The 23500-nt window shown below is 39.8% G+C and overlaps 1 protein-coding gene across 2 annotated transcripts in view; it reads left to right on the forward strand.

The window, feature by feature from the left end:
• The first annotated feature begins 11975 nt into the window (after window positions 1-11975).
• The window catches only part of IPCEF1 (interaction protein for cytohesin exchange factors 1), a 39151-nt gene continuing 27626 nt past the window's right edge, over window positions 11976-23500 (forward strand). Inside the window, exons 1-4 of one of the 2 annotated variants that reach the window (XM_066546950.1) lie at window positions 11976-12048; window positions 12716-12885; window positions 19721-19794; window positions 20931-21002. In XM_066546950.1, coding sequence (XP_066403047.1) covers window positions 12727-12885; window positions 19721-19794; window positions 20931-21002 — 305 coding nt within the window. In that variant the 5' untranslated portion in view covers window positions 11976-12048; window positions 12716-12726. Of the gene's footprint in view, window positions 12049-12196; window positions 12243-12715; window positions 12886-19720; window positions 19795-20930; window positions 21003-23500 lie in introns of those variants that run through there. The other variant, XM_066546949.1, reaches the window with a different exon arrangement.

The raw sequence follows: 23500 nt of genomic DNA on the forward strand, positions 1-23500 counted from the left end.
ATCATATATTTGAGCTTTAATCCTAGAGATGATTTTTTTCTGCTCAGTAGTCCATATGTGGTCTAACTCAGACATGCTGAGAACAGCATTTGGCTCCCAGTTGCCTGCCCAGATCATTGGCCTGCCTTTCCTAGACCTTGGAGAAATCCTATGCTGTATATTAGCACATGGATGTTGAATGGAGGAATGGGTTCTGGCTAAATTTCTCTGGAGAAGTTCTGATGTCAGCAGTCTAGTTTTTCCATTCTCTATTCCTAGGGAAATGCCTTTCAGCCAAAGGAAAAAGCAGGCCACTTGCAAATCTGTATGGCTCAGCAGATGACATTGTGAACAGAAGCAGTTCCACCCTCCTTTGGTGAAACTTGCCAGGGCAGTTTATCCTTGCTCTGCCTCTCCCCTCTGGGATTACCTTATTGCAGAGGTGATGTTTGAGTGCAGCACATGTATTTGCTGTGCTCTGATGTGTGGGAGGAAGATAAACTCTTCATTGCTCCTGATCTCTTAATGAAGAACCAGACAGGACTCTCGAGACTTCAGTTTCCTGAGAACTTTATGAATGTGGAGTGGAATTCTTTGATGGAAGAAGCAACAGATATTTCTTACCTATTTCATCCTCATCATCATCAACAAAATGATTTTGCTTTGATTTTTAAAATCTGTTCTCTTGAGATTTCCCTGGAAGTATGAATGCTGGCCTTTTGTGTAGCACTGTTGATACAACGAATGTTTCCTTGGTGGAAGAAACAAGACTTAGCTCTAAGCTTCAGAGTGCAAAGAGTAACAATTTTTGCTGGCCTCTTGCTCTCAAATGCAGCAAGTTGAAAGCATGCTCCTGCAATTTTTACCTTCCAATGGATGTATAAACCTCCTGCAATGCCATGACAGTAAAGGTTATTCAGAACTGCCTTCCGGTGAGGATGTCTCAGGTTCTTGTCACTGCAATAATCCAAATTTGCAAGCAGAGCAATGGTTCTGAACCTCTGTGCTAGGGTGAGTCATGCCCTTGTTCTCTCTTTATTGTACTGGACCTTGCAGTGTTCCCTCAAAACTGTCTTTGCTGAACAGCTGATCAGAAAAAATAGAGGAGGGGTTTATGGTCCCTCTCTCCTCATCTGTATCTTTTCACAAGGGACTTGCTTTGACAGAAACACCTTAGATTGTTGTCTCAGGAGGGTCTATAGGCTTTTTGCTTTTTTCCCCTTCCTCCCTTCTGTGTTTCATCTTCTGGACTAGCAAAAACCTGTGCATCTTTGGAGGAGAGCAGAACATCAGGGAAGTTCTTATTTATCCCTGGAGTGTTTCCTTACCCTTTCAGTGCACTAACTCTTCATCGAGTTTTGCAGACAGCTTAACTTTGCCCACTTTCATTGCCTGCCACAGCAAAAACAAAAAGCCAGCTAGAAGGCAGTAGGAATTGAAGCATTGCACTCAACATTTCTGAAAACTCTTCCTTGGCCTTCAAGCATAGCAGCACTAGGAGTTCAACACTACAAGGAATGTGGGGCAGACACACTTCATTAAGCATGACAGTTTGTTTTCTCATTTTAGTCTGTGAGGCCATAGAGTCAGCTGGAGCATGTCTTCCTTTCGCTGAACTTCCTCTTTCTTTCCCGCCCCTCTTCTCCTGAGGGCAAAGAGCACTGACTCCTGCAACTGCCTGCTCAGAGCTGTCAGCACATATAACCTGCTGCCCTGGGGCTTCCCAGCTGGGCTGACAGCACCTGGCCATGATCCAAGCAGGGCGATGTCTCCAGACCCTTTCTGTCTCCAACATGGGAACAGTGAACTTTGTTCCAGTTTTTCCTGGCCTTCTCCCAAACAGAGTCAGAAGTCATCTTTTTGAATTGCTTTCACATGAGGGGATGGAGTAATTCCAAATGCATTTGAAAACAATGTTATAAGCAACGGTATTATAAAATATAAATATATTAGATACGAAAAATGCAGTTTCTTGCTGCTGAGCCTGTGAAAAGAGCCTTTTGGTCTTTTCAAAGTGTAACACTTATTCAAAAGGTTAAAGTTATCCATTGTGGACGAAGCTGAATGTATAGTCTAAAAATTATGTCTTCTGACTATATTTTCATAGACTTGCTCTTTCTGATGCTAATGGTGAATCTGTAGTTTCATCTGCAATTAGAAACATGAGGTCATGGGGACCAAAGTAGGTGGGGCAACCTTATCCAGGATGGGAATGGGTCCATGAACTTTTGTGAAAATTACCTTAGTGTCTATTTGTCGTTGCCCTGAGGCAAAGTGCCACCTTAATATCCATCTTCCCTGGTGAGCCTGTATGTGAGAGAAAATCTGCAGGCCAAGAAACTGCTTGTACAAGTTATACAGTAAATTTAGATAGCTTATTAACCAGTTAAGTACCTGACCAGAGCTGGCTAATTAGTGGTTGATGGTAAGGTTCTGTCAGATTAAATTGTTCTCTATTAAGCCTAAGGCCATTTAAGAACTTGCAATCACTGTGATAATTTTTCCCCTGCATTGTTGCAAGAACCCCAGTTAGAGGTAAGGTGATAATTTAGGACTATTATGTAAGGCAGTCTCCTTGCCACAGGACAGTACTTCAAGCGCTGCTGTAAATTGGGGCAATGTTATTCCTAATGTCTGGTGAAATATGTGATTAAGTAATCATTGATTTTTGGGGGGGAAACTTTGTGCCATTCTCACTAGTTTCATATCACCTGTCAATTCATTGCGCACTGAAGCGCAGATTGTTGCAGGCAGCCAGACGAGCAGAAAACAAGCACAGGGGTTAAAGCTGGTGACCAGTGTGAGAAATGTAAACAGAAGGCTCAGAGCTTATTTTCCAGGTTGTCCACAGCCCTGGCTTGGTACTTGGTAAAACAGAAATTTTCTTTTGGAGTAGTCTGTGTCAATGCCACTTGAACAGGAACTTAGCTATGCACATTTTGGGTGCTTCTGTGACACAAATAGTCTGAGTCATGTTGCATATATCAAATATTTTGCTCAGAAGCAGGAAGGCATATGTCCACTCTGAATGTCATCTGAGAGATGCCTGGAAGGCATGTCTGGCAGGCTTATGCCCTGATCATTGCAGATTGACATACTCACTGTAGCTTGTAATTGGCAAGAGACAGCATAAGGCCTTGTGGATTTTGATTTTCCCAAGAGGAATATTACTAATGAATTAAGATTGATTTTTGCAATTAGAGTCATTGGAACCTCAGTGTTCTCTTTTTTTGTTTTTTTTTTTTTTTCCTTTTTCCCACCCTTTTAAATTAAATTTGGTCTTTATGGATTTTTCTATATATTTTAGGAGACATGATGAGTCAAATAGACTACCTCTATCTATTATTGCAAGATATTTCTGATGTTTCCATGTTTGTTGCATCAGCTTGTTGCTCACATACCTACTTGTTTATTACTCTTCTTGAAAAAGCAAGGATGAAGTGAGACTAATAAAACTATGCACACAGGTACTTAATGTTCAGTTGTTCAACCAAAATTTAAAAAGCCCTCAAGAACTTGATTTGGAGATCTTTTAACTGAAACCACGTTTGACATTGTGTTCAATTCAGACTGAAATAAAATCAGGTGGTTCAGATAACTCCCAGAAAAGCCAAAGAAATATAGTTATGGTTTACAAATTGATAATATAAATCTATCCCCTTTGCTTTTATTGAGTACATCCATTGCCGTTTACCCTCCAGAAAATGAGAGATTCAAGTTTGCTTTACTGTTTCTGAAACCATCTGAAGTGGGAGAGCATTTACCATGTTTAATTTTCTCTTTTTGATTTGTTCCACATTTTAATTTTAGCAAATTAAGCATCCATTACAGCAGACTGCAATCCTGTTACAAGTCTTCCATGTGGGTACCTTAATCCGTAGGCTGGAGGGTTTTCCTCTCCTTCTGTTCCTAGAATTTATCTTGTTGCAAGTGGAGAGTTTTGGGAAGAGGGCTAGAATCCCACACCCACCTTTCAGGGTGACATCCCACTTCAAATTTCGTTCCATTCAGGACAAGGATGCACACAGGTCTTCGGGATGTTAGTGCTGTGAAATGAGCCGTCTTCTCCTGCTGCAGCTACTCCAGCGAGGAGTCAGGAGCCCTCCTGATGATGAAGGCTTGTCTCTCACTAACCTCTCACTTGCAAAGCTCCTGAGCTCAGGTGTCACTTTTGTGGCCCCAGAAGTCTTTCTGTTGGCCAAGCTGACAGCCCCGAGCACATCCCTGGGCTGCCATGGTGTGACCACTACGAGCACACAGAGGGAAAAGTGAGGGCACTGCCTATCATGAGATCCCAGCTGCAGCCTGTGTGAGGGGTTTATTGGGGGACAGGGGCTGTGGTTCCCAGAGACAGCCCCTGCAGAGTCATGCTGGACCATCCAGTAAGGTGGATTGGCTCTATTTGAGGTGCCACATTTATCCAGCTCCGGCTGTAATTCACCTGACTGTTTAGAAAGGATAGTTTTCCCACAGTAAACTTGCACAAAATTGAAAAGAATCACTTATTTTCCTCTAGGGCAGAGATAAGCAGGTTATGCCCTTCTGCAGTGTTAGTTTTGAAACAGTTGAGTACGCTTGAGTGGATATAAAGAATCCTAATGCCTTTTCACAGAGTAGCTATTCTCCTCAGGTTGGGCTTTCTTAGGAGAAACAAACTCAGGTTAAGTGTTTAAGAATTATTTCTGCAGTGACTGTGTGATTTTTTAAGTATCTTTCATTACACAGGGAACAATAAATTATACCCTTTAACTAGAATGGGACAGAAGTCAATGCTGCTTTTGAACACTGGGTGCTGGCTCAAAAGTGCTTGTCCAGTCCTGGAAACTAAACAAATGTCTGAGTTAAAGTCACAGAGAAGGGTTAGCTGAAATCCATTTCAAGTCCTTTGGCACAAAGCACACAGGAGGAAACATTGCCTTGCCAGTTAACTAATGCTTCTCCCCTTGCTCCTGGTACTGTGTGATTCAGACTATGTGCAGTTCCTCCACAAACCCTAGGCACATGTGAAATTAAGGAATGACAGGAAAAAGGCCATGTCACAATAATTACTGTGATATGGTCTGTTATTCCCTTTCTTTCTTGCTCTGTATTTGAGGCTCAATGTTAATTTACTTGTATAACTCAAGGTGTTTCCTCTGCTTGTTTGTACTAGCTATGATTTCTAAACATCCTTGAAATTATTGGCCATAACATCTGTCCTCATCATGATATTACTTCAACTTGAGCTACTTATAGAAAGTGCTTCTTTCTACTTTTGAACAGAAACGGCTGGCAGCCAGAAAAAGATGTATTTGTTTGCCTTTCTATTTTTGGTTTGAAATTGCTGGAAGCCAGTAGGTGGGTTTTTATTTTCTTTTTTAAGATTTTATTTTCAAACCAAGACAAATATTATGTATGAGGAGTGGCACATATCTTAAATAACTGGTTCTAGTAACAGGAAAATGTTCTTGTTAGAAATTCCTCTGAAGTGTGGCTCTATTTCTGGAAATCCCTTCTTGCTTGCTTCAGCAGAGTTTTGTATCCTCTCCCATTTTCCTCCACGATTCTTTCATAAGCAGAGGGGTGAGTTTTATTGGAACTTTTCTGGCACCAAAACACTGGTATGTTTTCATTCATCTTGTACTGCACCAATTCATCATCTACCCATTCTACCAACCGAAGGAAAATCACACAGGAAACTGACAAGTGCTTGTGTTAACCCAGTGAAATCACCTCCTCTGCCACCTAAATGGATACCTACTAACCTGGTGTCTTTGGAAAATAGAATCCAGTGTCTGCTGTCGGACTGCACAGATTTTGGTCTCCAGAAAGGAAAATTTCAACTCATTGTAAAATGAGTACTCCAGTATGAGGTCTCATCCCATTCAGGAGAACCAGAAGGTTACTCAATTTTTATTCCCAGAAAATGCTGGGAATTACTAAACCAAAACAGGAATCCAAGTCTTATAGATTTCTTTCAGACTAAAGACCAAAATGAACCAAAAAAAATCACTCCCAATTTTATTTATTTATTCTCTCTCTTGCATTTCCTCTTAAAACCCCAAAAACCTCCATTCCCACCCACCTCCAAAACCTATCACAACCAAGCAAAAAGCAACCCTCTGGCCAAATCCATGAGCTTTGTTCTGTTTATTTCATAAAAATAAGCTTGGATACTTTTGTGTTAATGTTACTTACTGCTTGTTCTAAATCAGTAAAATCAGTTTATATAACATAGGATTGTCTTTGGAAAATTTTTTTTAGGGGTTGGGAGAAGTCAGAGGGTAGAGTTAGAAAGACAAAATGTTTGAAAGCATTTTTTTTACTCTACCGACAAGACTTATGTTATATATGAAAATATAATACAGAGCTTAAGTACACAAAATTTTCTCTTTTAACAGCTTTTCCACTGGGCTTTGAAACCATTCATGGAAGCTGATGGCAATATTCTTGTAAGTATACTTGAAGCTATGACAGAGTTATTGATCATCTGAAGAGGTCACATGTTGGGATTATATCTTGTAGTCACAAAGACCATGAACAGCATAAAAGATGCACAACAGCATCAATATCCTAACAGGATCTTTCTAATGGGCTAGCCCAAGCAGAGAGGTTGCCCCAGTTCTGCTATAAGGATAAACTGAAATCTACTGCATGTGCCTGATGCTAGGGGTGCCCTCACTTCCAAATCCTACCCCTCAATGGGTGAGATAACTGTACCTAAGATACATGAGCTCAGCAAGGATTTCCTTAGCCACACAGTCTAAGGAAAGCTTAAAGAAAATACAGCTCTGTAGAATATATCTGTTGATCATAGCTGCCTTTGGTGCTTTCTCAGACTCATGTGTTGTGAGTCAAACTTAATGAGACATGAAGTCTGTTTTTTAGTAGCCCAATGCCCCTGCTTTTCCATGTAGACTTTTTTTTCTTTCCCCTAAAACAGCCTCGTATACCTATTTCACCCCATTTTTATTCCTGGGGAGTTTGCAGGCTACCCCTGACCCAGGACTCCTGGAGCCTTTGATGCAGCTCCCTCTGACTAGGAAGGGTCAAGAGTCCTATAACTGGTGCTTGGGAGGGATCTGCCCTGAGAGCAGCCAACAGAGCCATCAGTTTGTGCAGCTGGGTGTGAAGAAGGAGTGAAATAAGGGGGCCTCCATTCAAACTATGGGGCTGCAGCAGTCTTAGACATGGTGGTAACAGGGCACTTTCCTCAGAAGGTGTAGGAACAGCTGTCCTTGCTAGGGCAGAGGCTTCCACATGGAGTGGCTGCAGCTCTCCAAGTCCCAGACTTCAGGAGGTTTCAGGAGCCTCTCCCTGAGGCCGAGGGTGATGTCTCTCAGCCCCGCAGGCCATCTTGGAGGAGCTGTGCTGGGAAGTGGAGGAGGATCCAGAGCAAGTGTGCAAACTGTGCAGCATCAGAGAAAGTGGAAGGGAGAGAGATAGAGTCTTCTCTGAGACACAACAATGTGAAGACCACCAGTCCCCACCTGCAATGGAGAAGCAGGCAGTGTCTATGCCCTCTATCAAAGTAAGAAAAACCTGTGGAGAATTGGAAGGATGGAGGTTGATGACTTGTATCAAGAGGAAGCTCCTGCCTCATCTAAGAACAGGTTGACTGCCCTCATAACTGAAGAGGAGCCAGTTGTGTCCCATAGCAAAGGATGTGGTTCACTTGACTGTAAACCACGCAGGTCTGCCAGGAAAAAGAGGTGAGACCCTGCAGTGTGTGACTCCCTGCTGCAAGGGACAAAAAGGATCCATCTGTAGGCCTGACCAACCATCCAGAGATGTTTGCTGCCTGGGAGGGGCCAGGATCCAGGATGTTGTCCAGAGACTGCCAAAGCCTGTGCAGCCCTCTGACTTCTATGCCCTGTTGTTATTCCATTTGAGCACAAAAGATACTGCTAGGGGAAGCCAGTATGTGCTGAGGGCCATAGAGCTGGAAAGTAGCTTTGCAGAGAATGGCTTGGGAATCTTGGTGGACATCATGAACCAACAATGTGCCCATGCTGCAAAGAAGGTGAGTGGTGTCTTTGGCTACATCAGACAAAGTATTGCCATCAGGTCAGATGAGGTTGTAATTTATTCAGTGCTGCTGAGGCCACCACAGGAACGACTTCTCAATATAAGAGACACATGATGTACTGAAGAGGCCCAATGAAAGGCCAGAGGAATAATTAAGGGACTGTAGCATCAAAGATATGAGGAAAGATTAAGTGAACTGGGTCTGTTTAGGTTGGAAAACAGGCTCAGGGGGCCTCTTACCCATGTGCATAAATACTTGAAGGGAGGATCCAAAGAAGAGGACATGATTTAGTGGCCGACATGGTGGTGGTGCTAAGTTGATGGTTGGACTTGATGGCTTTGAAGGTCTTTTTCAATGTTAATGATTCTGTGATTCTTTTCAGTGGTGCTCAGTGACACCACTGAAAGTGGTGCACACAAGAAGTGATGCACACAAACGAAAACACAGGAGGTTCCCTGTGAACATCAGGAAACCTTTTTTACTGTGAGGATGACTGGGCACTGTCACAGGTTGCCCAGAGAGACTGGGGTGTCTCCATGCTCAGTGAAATGCAAAAGCCAGCTAGAAACAGTCCTGGAAAACCAGTTGCAGGTGGGGAGTGGACCTAGATGACCTCCTGAAGTTCCTTCAATCTTAATCATACTGTGATTCTGTGGAAAAAAAGGACACCTGGACTGACAGAAGCCTCTGCTACAGTTGTCACTTGTCTCACACATTTTTGCTCATTGCTGGAGCCTGCCTGGCACAGAAGTGGAAATGAACTATGCACAGTTGTGCAGGCTCCTTTGCAACTCACTTGTGGTGTGTTTGCCAAGTGCAGGAGTAATGGATAGCAAGTTTGAAGTCTGTGCAGTTCTGCAGGATCACTAGCCCATCCTGTTCAGTCCTTACCAAACCAAAGACTACCAAAATAATTAAAACCTACTCTCTATTACCAGCCTTGCACAAAAGTGTATGTTTTGCAGTTATCCCAGAGCTTTCTGAGAACTACTGCTCTCAGATTTCCCTTGGTAAGAAGAAATAGAAATATATCTGATGTTCTTAGCTTTTCAGTTGGACCTGTGATAATGAAATAAATCACTTCCCATTAGGAAATTTAAAATTATAGAAAAATATCCAGCATTGTTAAAAGCAAAATCATGACTTTTGGTTTGGTTTCAGATTATTCAGTGGCTATGTTTGCTAGTTACAGAATATTCACATCTGAAACTCCTCTTGTACGCCTTGTTTAATTGGTAACAACTCTGCCTTCCACAGTTTTCTCTTTGTTCTGTGCTGGTAAAGAATCTGTAGAAGAGGGAAACTTAAAAGTATCTTTTAATCAATGTTCACCCAGGTCCACTGATATAAAAGATTATTGACTTTTTTATAAAAGAGTTTTCAGTGAAGGAAACTTTAATTCACTTCTTGAAAAAAATTTTGCCACTGGAGACTTGCTAATGTGTTGTATTTTCATGGAAAATTGAATCTAAACTGTGCTGGTGAGACATTTTATGAATTTTGTGTTAGATTCATTTAAATAAAAGTTTTCAATTGGTTTGAGACGAAAACAGTTTTACTGAAAACTGTTTGTGTATCTGTCTGACTCCAAACACTGTGCTGTGGAGAAAGAGGTTGTTTTTATTTGTTTATAGATAACAAAATTTGAGAAGGCAATTTTGTGAATCATCCTGCATTTTATTGCTGCATTTGGGGATAAGAGATTTCTCTTGTGTGGAGCAGAACACATTTTTTTTAATAGAATGAAGCTGAGTTTCTGAACAGTGCTAAAACACAATTGGAAGTTGCAGAATTCCAGGCTTAGTGCTAATTTGTTGAAAATTTACCTCAATTTTCAGGAATACTTAGAAAGACAATGAGAAATGTATCTTAATTTAAAAAAATAATTCATCAGTTATTTTGTTAGAGATTTACCACTGATTTTATCCAGGCAGACTAAATACAGGTCTGGCTGTAGAGAAACTGCTCTTCCTTCCACCATTAATTTCCCAACTCCTCCCACAATATAGGAAGAAAAGAGGGCTGGTTGATCACCCCTATCACCTTGCAGCAGGATACCATCATTGCTACAGAATAATACACATAAATTTGTAAATTATTTTAGCTAGCCCAAGCTCTCATTAGGTGATCAGTTTTTGCTTCAGTCTGATATAAAGTGGGCCCAACAGATGTCTTACATAACATGGGTACTGACTCTTTCCTGACACATGAGCAAGAGACCATGCTATTTTTTTTTAGATCATCAACAAGGTTAGTGGAAAGATTACTTCCTCCTCAGTTGTGTAGAGAGAGCCACATCCTGCCTCAGTATTGCTCTTTTTTTTAATGACTTTATATTGGTTAGAGATTGAACAACCCCAATATAGTACCATGGCAAAGATGTGGTGTTTCTTTACTACATAGTTTTTGGGCCAGCAGACCTGATTCATACTTGCTTTCCTTAATATCATTTTGAATAGCTCTGAAGGAAAGCAATTAGTTTGTGTGATCCATTGATTCCCTGAGGCCATACGTTATTTCCATGTGTCCTAAATAGGGCGTAAGTTTCTTTGGAATGAAGACATGAAAAAGGTGGGGAAATAGCAGAATCTCTAATAGAGCTGATGTGTTTTCTTATTGCTGTTCTTTGTGTGTTGTCATGGAGAATAGTCTGAGAGAGAGAGGCAGTGGTAGTATTAAAAAATAAAACAATAAGGGAAAAAGGAAAGAAAAAGAATACTCAGTGATTAGGCAGCAGTCTGGGATTATTCATGCCTGGTAAAGCCTCCCACAAGAGTGTTGTTCAGGTCATGTCAAACAGGATAAGCACAGGACTGCGAGGCACAGCTCTGTGCTCTGTGCCACACTCTGCAGAGATCCCCGCTTCAGAAAGTTGTAGCTCTTGTAAATACTGGTGACAGTGAGCTCTTCTATCAACCTGCAGATGGTCTAGCTTTACTCATCTTTAATTTGCCTCTGAGAAGGGCCATCAAATTTTTCAAGAGGGATATGAAATGGGGTTTTATTTTCCTGAGGAGCTGTCTGGCAAGGCAGAGGGGCTACATTAGGGATGTTCACAGCGTAGCTCTGCAGCGCATCAGGTAGCTAGCGGCTTTGCATAGCAACATTGTGGCCAGCATATTAAATCATATGTCACTTTATGCTGCATTTGTCATCTGGGGGCTTCAAACCCTTCCTAAAAATAGAAAAAAGTGAATGCTTTAGTTCCCACACTAGAGAAGGAAAGGTTGAGGCAAAGAGAAGTCAAGTACTTTGTCCACAATCACAAAACCAGTCTGGGGAGAATTTACTCTAAAAGCCATAGCTTCCATTTTCAATTACCTCCTTTTTTGTTCTGTGGTCTTCTCTTTTAGTTTCATTTTCTATGTGTTTTTGCAGGATTAAATATGTAGACTGCAAATGTGTAAATAAATTCAATTGTGTTATTTTTGCAGTGACTAAAATTTCCATACATTTTGTGTGATTTTTTTTCCTTAAGAAATATTATGAAACTATTTAATAAAGAAAAAAAATGTTCTGCATTAAATAAAAAGAGGCAAAGGTGAAGATCAATTTTTTTTTCTTTTTCAGTATTTCTTAGAATGAGCTAAATGACTATCAGTCATCTGGCATGTATTTTAATCTCCCCATGTTTGTAAATCCTCCTTATGGAGCCTAATGAAGCCTTAAAATGCTGGAGTTTTAACTTCTATTTTTTAACTACAAACCACAGAATACAATTTGGGCAAACACAGCAAAGTAGAAGCTGTCTGTGGATGTGAAACAGGAAGCAGGAGTAGATAGACACGTGTAATAGGGTTGTGTTTGCTCTTGCTCAACTAGATATACATCAATTTTAATTAACACGTTTTTTGCTTCAGCTGCTAACGTCCCTTCAGCAGCGAGTGGGTTATGTGTTTCCATCCTGCATATACCACCAGCATCACCACCACGTCCTTTTCTAGCTCCCCCCTCCCCTTTCTACACAAATGTTGCAACACAATCTGAAATTTCCTCTTTTCTTTCCTTCCTGCATTTCTTACAGGTTCCTTTGCGTCAGAAGGCAAAAAAGAAAAGTCAAGGTAATGAGAGATTATTTTTTCTTTTCTCTCCTGGATTCCTCTTTTGTTATTTTCTTGGTATGTCTTATTCTTGGGAGGGTGAGGATTTTGTACTGCTACTCATCTGGTGAAAAGCTGCTTTTTAACTCCACTGATTCTTACACCGATTCTGAGAAAAATGACAACGGGCTGTTCCTTTGGACTAAATCCTTGTGGTAGGTTAATTGAATCAAAGCTGGAAATCAGTGAGGTAGAATCAGCTGCCTGCACAGACTTACACACTAGTGGTTTTCATGTATTTGGCATAATAGTTTTCTCTATCTGATTTAAATAGATGTATCATTTTCAGTGCAGCTGTGTGAGAGAAAATATATGCATGCTTCTCTTAAAAGGATCAAAGGCTGTATTTTTAATTTACAAAAACTCGTGTATGGTTATCTTAGCATTAATTAGTATCTGCATTATCTATAGCTTACTGTTTAATTTCTGAACATCAGCAAGCCTTTCAAATGAGTGTGTGTTACTGTCACAGCCATTATAAAACTGAATTACTTCTAAGTATATTTTAAGACATGCTTGGATGACTTGCTGAGGTTCCTAAGTAAGGATGATATCCTTAATTAGCAGCAACATCTTTCCTGGTAATGCAGTTTTAAACAAGCACAACACTGTATTTTTAATGGTACAGGGTTCTTTATAATGAGCCGACGGAGGATATCATGCAAAGAGCTGGGGCAAGCCGATTGCCAAGGATGGCTCTACAAAAAGAAGGAAAAAGGAGCTTTCATTGGCAACAAATGGAAAAAGTTCTGGTGTGTGCTAAAGGAGTCATCACTGTATTGGTACAGCAGTCAGCTGGTGAGTACAGTGTACAGGCAGCTCTGGGTGCCAGACAAACTGCATCTGCTGGGACTGACAGAAGGGAACCTGGGGTCACAATTTAGGTGCACCCTGGAGGAGTACAAATAACTGGGGTTATTTCACAGCCCTGGCACTTGTGATCTGGGAAGTGTTTATATGAATTTGAAATATGCAGAAAACTATGTGTTTTCTAGTTCAGCAGGAACTTGTGAAATGTTAACTTGCTGTCTGTTTCGCCATGTAAAGAGCTCTTCTTTAAGGGCTCTGGTGGCATTTGAATTTGAGAAATCTTTTCCTGGGTATAGACAAATTGCAAAAAAACTCAAAACAGGAATGCTTCTTCACTTCCTATTAATTTAATTTTCAAAAATGTCTCTCCTATCTCTCTTTCCATCCCCTTCCACACTGAGATTATTCCATTTGTCTTCTTAGTTTATTTTTCTTTTTTCTTCTATTTTTCTTCCTATTTAAATTTATTTGGCCTCCTTTTTCTTTTTTCTTTTTTTTTTTTTTCTCTTTTCAAATAGTAGAGGGCAGCTAGCTTTACTCTGGGCTTGTTTGATTGGGCAGAGGGTGTTTTGCCCATCCTAGGAAGATTCAGATATAGTTATTCCCTTCACTTTGCTGTCTGGCACTGCTACCTTTAAAAAACTCTTATCACATTCAAATGATGGGATGACAGATCTAAGAATTAGGGTCTGAAGAGCATTAGGGTATGCCAGCAAAAACAGTTTGAAACTCAGCAGCTTCAGTGTTGAATTGTGGATGGGCATGAGGTTCCTTAAATGCAACACAGCTGCTCTGGAAATCAGCATGTCACAGGCACAGCAAAGAATGAAAGATTAAAGGAACCCTTATTAATTCTTAGAGCGTTTTAAAAAATATCAAAGGCAATCTGGATGATTTTCACTTGTTTATTTACACTGCAGCAATCCCCATCAAAATTTTTGCTAGCTGTTTCAGGGAAAAAAATACAATAGTTTAAGCCATTTAAAAAACTCCTCATACCCTAAACAAAGCTTTACTCATGTAGACTAATTCACATTCTCCCTTCAGTTGTGAGTATAGTGCTAGTATTTTTTGTGGGGCGTTTTTTTGCTTGTGTGTGTGTGAGATATTTTTTTCTGTTTGCTTTTTTAAAATCCAAATAAAAACTTTGACTGGTACTTCAAGATGATATTAACTATTTCTTCTTGGGGTAAAGGAAAGCAACTCTGCTAGTCTTGGGCTGTTGTTTTTTATGATGTTGTAGTAGTCTGATATGGATTCCTTTCAAGACTATATCAAATATGCGCATAATAGAAAGAAAATAAATAGAAATATTGGGGAAAAAAGTTTGAAAAGGCACTTTTTTCCTTATGCTTACAATATCTCTACTTGAAAGACATGGGGAGGCAGTAATACCAGTAAGCAGCATTAATACCTTGCAAAACCTTATTGGCTTTTATAAATCTGTTTGCAGCTGTACTTCTGGCCAAGCTTTAAGTTTTAAGAAAGGTGAGCCTGCTGGCTGACATGACCTTTTAGACACAGAAAATATCTGAAAGGAATAATTCTAAGGAGTAATCAAGATGAGAGGAAATAAAAAAGGCAAGACTAGGAAAAAATTGCCTCTGGGAAGAGAAGAGTGATGGGGGAGAGGTGCAAATTCCTCCACTTCCTTCAGTTGTTCTGGCCTTCTTAAATTCCACTCCTGAGATCCAGAAAAACCATGATCATGCTGGTTCCTGTGCTCCTAGACAGCACTTAGCCTTTTAGTCCATGCCTACTTCCTGACTGTCACTGACTGCCCCCAAAAGAACAAGGCTGAAAAATAAGAGTCAGCCTCATTCCAGTTTATTTCATTTCCTCTGAAGAGCTAGTGTGGCTTCAAAATACTGTTGTCTTGTGTCAACCCTGAGTTCTCACCTATCACAGCTGTGCTTTAAGCATGCTAGCCAGTAGCACCTCTTTGCTTTGAACTTCTGCCAACTCTCACACACTATTTTATGGTAAAAATTCAAGGTTTCTTTGGGCAGCTTAAAGTGCAGCCTCTATGTAACTGTAGGTTCAACCAGTATTTGCAGAATGTCAGTAACTGTGGGGTTTGGAAAGGAGGAGAGGTGTTCTTTGCTAAGGCCTGCTCTCTTAAATTCTTGAGACCAGAGGCATGCCCAGAGTTGTATGTGGGATCACATAGAGCCGGATATTCTCACTTCTAGGTTGTTGAAAGAGAAATAGCAGTGACACATGCGCTTGCTTGCTTGACAAGTCTCTGGCATTAGGACTGCCTGCACTTCCACTGTCTTCAGTAAAGTTAGTCCTTGGTCCCAAGGGGCTGTACAATGTGACAGTCTCAAGTTCTGTTGAAACAGGAGTCCTGCTTCTCACGTGCCTGAGGCTTCCTGTGATGGGCCCTTTTACAGGGGCTGATGTCAAAAGTGGTGATGAAAGAGTGGGGCTGATGTCAAAGGGACTGGGGCACACTGGTTGCCTGTAGCTCTGCTTGACCAGCTTGGCTCTGCTGAGAAATGAGCTTGGTTTGTTTGTGGCTGTGTGAAAAGCAGACACTGGCAACTGTAGCATAGCAACAGGGTGCTGGACCTTTTTTCTAATGGAAATGGAGAAAATTGAGAGTGGGTGGAATTTGTATGGGAACGTGCATAATCCTGGATTTGGGGAGCTAACCTCATCTGCATATCAACTTCTTGGTCAAGTTTGTCTTCATGTGCCTCTGAAGCTCTGGATATATCTGTCACTCTAGCTTAATTTTTCTTCAAGCCACTCTGGTTCTGGGTCCCTCATGAGAGGCAGATTTGGATACATTACATAGGACAATTGTTGTGACAATTTTCAGCTGATATTTCCTTCAATTTAATGTAAAATATTTTGTGAATGCCACAGCTCAAAAGAGCAAAAAAAAAAAAAGCATGATCAATAGCAGATCAGACACCCTAAGAGTCAAGCTTCTCCTTCACTGAAAGAAAGCCAGAGAACACAAGCAAATCTGAATAAATTTTCAATGAGCTAGCTGAGGTCAGGGCCCAGTGGTCTCAGCAGGCTTTGGTCGGCTGCCCTGGAACCTCTTCCCAGACAACCTTCTTCTTTCTATAAAATGTGAGACAAGTAAACTTCTCTTGCAGCACGGAAGCACTCCCAGTCTGGGGAGGGGAAGCTGCTTGGACTAGGAGGAAGCATGGAAGGGCTGGTTTTGCAATGAAAACACAGGACATGTCAGAAAATATATCTGGGCAGTCAGAATTTCTGGGTGCATTCAAGAACATCAAACTCCTTGGACAACTGCTCATCATTAGTGTTCGTTTATGTATTTTTTTTTTTTTTAGTACTGCTCTCTGTAGGCAGCTGCCTTGAAGACAAGTGTTTAAGTAGTACAGTTTTTGATCCTGCCTGACCCTTTAGCTGTTTCAATTCTCATACTGAAACCCCAGAGGGAATCAGTACTCCTACATAGGAAGAGGGGTGGTGGGGGAGGATTGTCACATGGAATCCCAGGCTCCTGGCTCTCTGTGCTTGTTTCAGCTGTGTTGGATAGTGTTGGCTGGAATGGGACAAAGAATTAAATGCCTCTGTCTGGTGGGTCTTTAGGGTAACTTGACTGGTTTTCCAAATAGAGTTGAAATAGATTTTTGTGGAATGTCTTAATGGTGGTTGTCATGGGGATACAGCTGAAAAGAAATATAAATATAAAATTAGAGAGATGCAGGCTGTGATCTACTGTCACTATTTATCTTTGTACTTTTTTTTTCCTTATTTACTGCATCTGAATTGGTACTCACTCCAACAGCTTTGCTGGAAGCTGTATAATTATGGCCTTTTAAAAGAAAAATCTTTTACCTTTGAGTTGTAATAGCTGCTTATGTGGATGAGAAAAAGTCATTGATGTCAGCTGATTGAGCTGAGAGGCTTGGGGACCTGTGGCCTAATATCTTAGACAAATTATTCACAGTTTTATAGGATGCCTCATTGGTGTACTTGGCAGAGAGAAAAAAAGACTAAAATGCTGAACTGCTCCTCCAACATCTATATTGTTTTCTGGAGGCAGTGCTGAAACATTGATGAAGCCATGAGGACTACCCTGATTTGCAGATTGGAGCTCTTCCACAATAACAAGATATTTCATTTTCTAGCACTATGTTTTAAAATCTTGCTGCAACATTACACTACCTTTAAATTACTTACTTAATCTCCCAAAGCCACATTTAAGTAACATATTGAGGCAAGCTCAAAAGGACATTAGCCTCTTTCATTGGATTCATGCATTGTGTTTCATAAATAATTTTTTTTTTGAGTGCAAAGGTTTTCCTGTGAAAAAAATGGCTACTTTATTTTTTGCCACAAGATTTTGCAGAGACTGTTATTATTAATGAAATTATTTTTCTACAACTTGGAATAGCAAAAGCAGAGATTTATGTTAGTCTAACCTCGATAAAACCCAAAAGAGATGACAGCTTATTCTTTTAAACATACTGATTAAGTAGAGAATAGGTTAAGATTCTTTGTATCTGAGTTTTTTAGGGCTATTTTACAGCTTCACATCAAAATCTGAAGGAATCTTGAATGAAACGTGTGCGTTAAATAATATCATGCTAAAGTCATGTTAGGGATAACATTTTGGAAGAAAGAAAGCACTTAGGATTTCTGTATGCTTTAAATGTTTTAAAATGTCATTTTTATCCTAAGAATGACTGAAAAGATGACTTCCACATGTTCTATTCCTAGGATTTATTTAGAATTCTATCTGCTGACTGAAATAACACCTTTAAGATTTTTAGTGACTTCTTTTTTTTTTTCCTTTCTTTTTTTCCTTTTTACTGGGAGTATGGATTCCTACTACAGAGAAGCAACTGGCATTGTATGCATTTCTCATCCAGCAGTGTGTAGAATAGTGATTGTTGTATCTCATGGACAGCTTTTTTGAGTTTGGTTCATGGTATTTTTAAATTGGTTTTGGGAACTAAACAGGAATTTTGGTGTTCCAGATCCAGTAAATGATCCTCTTTTTGGAACAGAAATGCTGGATAATACAGTCTCTACTTTTAGTACAGTCCAGCCCAAGAATAGTGCTCCTTCATTTCTCACCAGTATTTATTTGCTCATCCCTATATATTTAATATACTATGGATTTGGTAATGCTAGGTTTAGTTAGTTGTCATTTTATCTCAATGACTTTAAGCTCATGAAATTCCAGCCTGTGGAATGGAAACAAAAACTCCCCAAGCTATCACTAAGCAAGTTTTACAGATACAAATACAATCAGAAAGTATTAAAAGCCCAAGTAGCAAATAAGCACTTTTCCATACAAATATTACAAAATGAAAATTTTCCAGCCCAGATGTAAAAAAATCTTTTTTTCTCCTGTACTGACAGAAAAATAAGAAAAACCCCATCCAGTGGTGCTGTGTCTGTGTCTTGAAACAGCAAAATCATTTATTGGTGGTGATATGAAATACAAACTTCTCACATGAATGTTTAATACATGTAAATGACAGGAATGATGGTTAGGCCATAATTTATTGTATACCAAAGAACAGATATGCAGATGTGAGGGGAAGCCACCCACTGAAGTAACCATTCTGTATTAATATTTCAGTTCTTGGAGATTCATACTTCCAAGCATTAAAGCTCAAAGACTTGTCTTGATGAGCATCTTTTATAGTCTGATCATATTCATGCATAATAGACTTGAGATACTGTCAGTCATCTTCATTTATCCTCTGTCTTTGTAATTGTTGTGTGTATTTTATCTGCTTTAACTCAGTGTACATTTTCAGAATTTTAATGTGTCTACTAGCAATGGCTGTGAGCAGGAAAAATGTAATTCAGGAATGAGCACTCTGTGTTTTGGAAAGTACGTTTTTTCCTGACATTATGTCCTACAGACTTTTGTTGACATTATATATTCATCTCATCTTAGGAGGACTTCTAACCTCATTGCAGATGACTAGGTGTATATAGATGGATGTAGTAAGGAAGATGTTTCTGCCTGAGATGCTTCAGTTTCAGGCAGCACACACAGGGATTTGAGGCTTGTCACTTTAGTTTCTCAGCTCTGACTCAGAGTCCTGCTGACTGAGAGCAGAGACGTCAATGCTCAGTAAAGCTCCTGGCATGCAGAAAGGGCTGACTGGATATAAACAGGGTACTGAAAATGTAAATGTAAATGTCTGTCTGGATATTGCTACCTCTTGCACCATGCCTGCAAATTTCTGGGGGTAGTGATAGCTGGGTGACCAAAGCCCTCTTAGGCAGGTCTGCAGTGTTTGACCACAGAACTCAGCTGCGTGGGATGGGAGCAGCCTGCATTGCCTCTGCCTTGCTTGTGTACAGGTGACCCTGCAAAATGGTTCATGCTGCAATTACACAGGGGACACCCTCCTCCATTTCTACTTAGAATAATCTTGGGGCACTTCTGAGCTGTATTTTTTAGCTATACATAGGTCATTTTATGTGCTGCTGTTGCATGTTTGTGTAAGACACACACATGCTGTGTGTACATGGCACAAACCCACCTTTGAGACTGTAGGTGCCATCCAGACCTGAACAGATGATATAACCCTTGTACATCTTTACTAGTCAACAAAATCTATGCTTACACTCTGCCACTTGCACCAACAGGAGTGCACTTGCACCCCGGATTTGCACAAATATAGCTGGTATAGAAATATTCCATCAGGCGTTAATCTGTCCCCATGGTGATGAGCATATATTTTCACAGTATAAAAAGCTGTCAAAAACAAGCACTTGCATGTTAAATATTATTCAGCATTGGAGTCTACTAGTTTACCAGTTGGTTGATGTGGTGATATTTAATTTCTTTTTTCTTTTATGGAAGGCTGAAAAAGCAGAAGGATTTATAAGACTTCCAGACTTCAGTGTGGATCGAGCAATTGAATGCAAAAAAAAGCAGTAAGTTTATCTCTTGTTCCCAGTTTTGCATGATTTTTTCAACATTGCAAGGAATGAGCCTCAGTAGTCTTTGACAGTGAAGCTGTGGGGAGTTCTTTTGTGTTGTATAAATAATGAGATATTAATTGAGCTACTGAAAGAAAACCATATTGCAAAAATATTTTTTGAAAAATTTCTACCAGATGTGCTTTGCTAAAACCACAAATAAAAAAGAACAGATGAGTGTGCCAAATGCTTTCTTTTTCTTTTCCTGTTTTTTTTCATTTGCTGTTTATGAGTAGACTGTAATTCTCAGATCGCCCTCTTAGTTGAGGAGGTCAGCAGTGGTGCAAGTAATGCTGCATCCCTCCAAGCCTGGACTATTCTTTAGGCTGCTGTGGTGCAACTGAGCTTGGACTGTACTTGAGGCCTTTGGTTGTGCAGGGAATAAATACTTTCTTTAGCAGGGTGCATTTAAAAGTATTCTCTCCAAACTCCATATGCAGAACTGACCTCCAGCTGCTTCTGAGTACACTTCAAACGTTGGGAGGGGTGTTGCTGTTGTTTAAAGTTATAAAGTGCAGCATGGTTTTAATTGTGTCCCTTAAGAGAAAACCTTCATTCTTCTGATGGAGAAGTCAGAAGAGCTAGTCACTGTTCACCGACTGTGTGCTGCTTGTGATTTTACTGTGTCACATGTCCCTTCCCTCAGCCATCAGTTTTCCATGCTTTGGGGTCTTAGCCTGATTGATCACAGTACACGGAAGCTGTTCCATGTCTTGGGTCACTACTGGTGTTTTCTTCCAACATTTTTCAAGTTTGCTTTGCATCTCAGAGCTGGAGGAAGCAAAATTGCACATAGTATTTGAGGTATGAGAAGGTAGCAAAGTTATGTAATGAAATAATGGGAGAATTTGTTTTATTCTTTATTCCTTCCCTCAGTTCCTGTAATTTATACTCTCTGAATAGTGTGTGGCCTAGGAAATGAGCTAAAAATAGACTAGAGTTTTAAAGAAAGAGCTGTATTGATGGACAAGCTAATCTGGATTAATATAGTGGAGTGAATAAATATTTTAAATAATTCATTCAGCTATTATTTTTTCTTTCTTATGGAAACTATTTTTCTTCATATCTCTTATCTTTTTCTTTTCCTAAAGTGCTATTAAGATCAGCCACCCACAGATCAAGACATTTTATTTTGCGGCAGAAAATGTTCTGGAAATGAACACGTAAGTAGGAGCGACTGGTCGTGTTTCATCCTGTCTCATGCCTGAGAACACCCTTTGAAAGTTCATTCTTTCACTGTCAAGCAGTCATTGACAAAGTTATTTGGGGAATTACTGAGTCTAATTTTTCTGGTCACTAAATGGAAGAAAACTATTGCTCTTTGTTCACTAATTATGATTGAAATCAGAATTGCTTAATTAGCCCAATTTTGGTGCTAATCTTCCCAGCATTTGCTGGTATAAATCCCTTTCTGTTAGAGTGGGGCTAAGATTTGATAGCAAGTACAGCACCTGGGAAGAAGTGAGGGGAGAAAAGAAAGAGAGGGAAAAGTCCCAGAAGTGATCTGGGACTAGAATATAACAGTTTCTGATTTCAGAGTATCATATCAGCTAACAAGGAGGGTTAGAGGGATAGAGAGGTCTGTTTCCTTTATGTAAATTAGCATTAACTTCAGCATCAAACTGTGCTGTAGTTGAATGATCCTCATGGCAGGTCAGACATTTTCTTTCCACAAATGGTCCAGAAGATTAACAACCAAATAATTCACAATGGAACAAGTGAAAATGGATATGAATACTGCCATTTTAGAAACCACTGAGCTATCAGAAAGATATTATTTTCTACTAATCCACATTTGGCCAGTTTAGATATATCTCATATCTTTGCCCTTTTTACTTCAGATTGCAGTCTGTTCTCAGTGCTATTGCATTAAATAGCCAAATACTGGATACAAAGAAGTACAATTTAAATGGGAAGAGGGCTCCTACAATAGTTGTGTCAGGATTTTCATCATGGCTCTACTGGTGACCTTTGTGTGATTTTTCACAGGGCAATGACTACTCATTCCATCTATAAATGAGAGACCTCATACATATTTGCCACAATAGAAAAAGAGAGAGGTTGAGAGAATGTGTGTAACCTTCTGAAAGATCTATAGGTACAGAAATGTACAATATTACAGTAGTGTATGTCCCTAGATATGTATTAATAAATCTGTACTCTACAGATGCCTACAAGTAAATATAGATTAAAAGAATCTGTTGCCCTTTGCAAGTTGGAGCAGCATAGAGCATTCTGGTGGGGAGATAACCATGCATTTTGTTGTTCCTGCACTTCCCACCAGAGCTCCTGAATGGAGTGACAAGATCCTGAGGCAGATTGGATGAGGATGACTGAGAATGAGGGACAGCTGGACAGGAATATTTCAGTAGAGAGGGTAACCCTAGTTAAGAGAGAAGAGATGGAAGGATGTCTGGAGAAGGAAAATTAGAGCTAATGGAGGATATTAGTAAGTGCTAACAGCCAGTTTGGAGCCCAGCTGGAAATTCTCATATGAAAAATGCTTAGTCTCTTGTGAGTCAGTGATTGAAATCTAAGCAGGTGTCTCAGCTCTTATGCCCCTGGAACGATTTTGTTCAAATTCCGCTTCTTGATTAAATTTCATTTTGGCTTAAAGATAGGTAGCCTAGTGTTAGAGCAGCCTGCACTATGCTGTACTAACCCCCACTGCTGCAGCTGATGATGTTTTCCTTGGCAAAGTACAAAATACATGCATTTAATACATAAAGTACACGCATACTCACGCATATGTCGAAACAGACTAAAAGACATCTGTTCTCTTGGCTCCACTCCTGCAAATGCACGTGTGAATGGTTCCACTGAACTCACTGGAGCATTTGTGTGTGTCGAGTTCCTGGTGCGCAGAAATGCTTGATGGATCGTGACCTTTGTAACTCTTCACACATATATCGACATGTGCATATACCTGTACATATATCTCTATTAAATCAACAGTGGATTTATTAACAAAGTCATTTGTTTCACTAATTTATCATGCATTTTTTATTGTCATACACACATGAAAAGTGAAGTCATGCTGACTAGCTGCATGTGTTTAGCTGTCCAGTTGTACATAGTCATTAGTGACTTGTCTGCCCTCATCATTAATGAAGCCCTAGAAATTTTTTAGCAAATCTTTTCCTTGTTAAGGTTGATTTTCATTTAAAAAATCATGCCGTTAGGATTAGCTGTCAGAAAAGAATCAATGGACCACTCTTATAGAAATGAAGCTTTGTTTTTCTGATTTGTTTGTGGCTCCATTGCTCATACTGTAATCTAAAAGTGCAGTTACTTTGATGCTGATCTTACTAGCAAATTCCCTGTTGCTTTAGGAGAACCAAAATTAAAAAAAAGGGTTTTTTCCAGTAATGAATTCCTGCCCTTCACACTTTCTTTATATACACCTTGAATTTTAATCTTAAAAGCTTAAGCCTTTTCAGTTGTTAGTTACTTAAAATGTGGATAGATCTGAATCACCTACAGGCAAACATAATATACAAAAAGTATGACTAGGGAATGTTTCTAGCACCAGAAGAATGCAGCCACCTAGGAAGATAAGTGAAAAACACCCCAATTATAGCATAAACCAACACAGGAAGTGAGACTTACTAAAATCAAAAGTACATAGCAAGTTGAAAAATGTGATATGTTATGATCAAAA

The sequence above is a fragment of the Molothrus aeneus genome, chromosome 3, assembly GCF_037042795.1.
Source record: "Molothrus aeneus isolate 106 chromosome 3, BPBGC_Maene_1.0, whole genome shotgun sequence".
Classification (NCBI taxonomy): Eukaryota; Metazoa; Chordata; class Aves; order Passeriformes; family Icteridae; genus Molothrus; species Molothrus aeneus.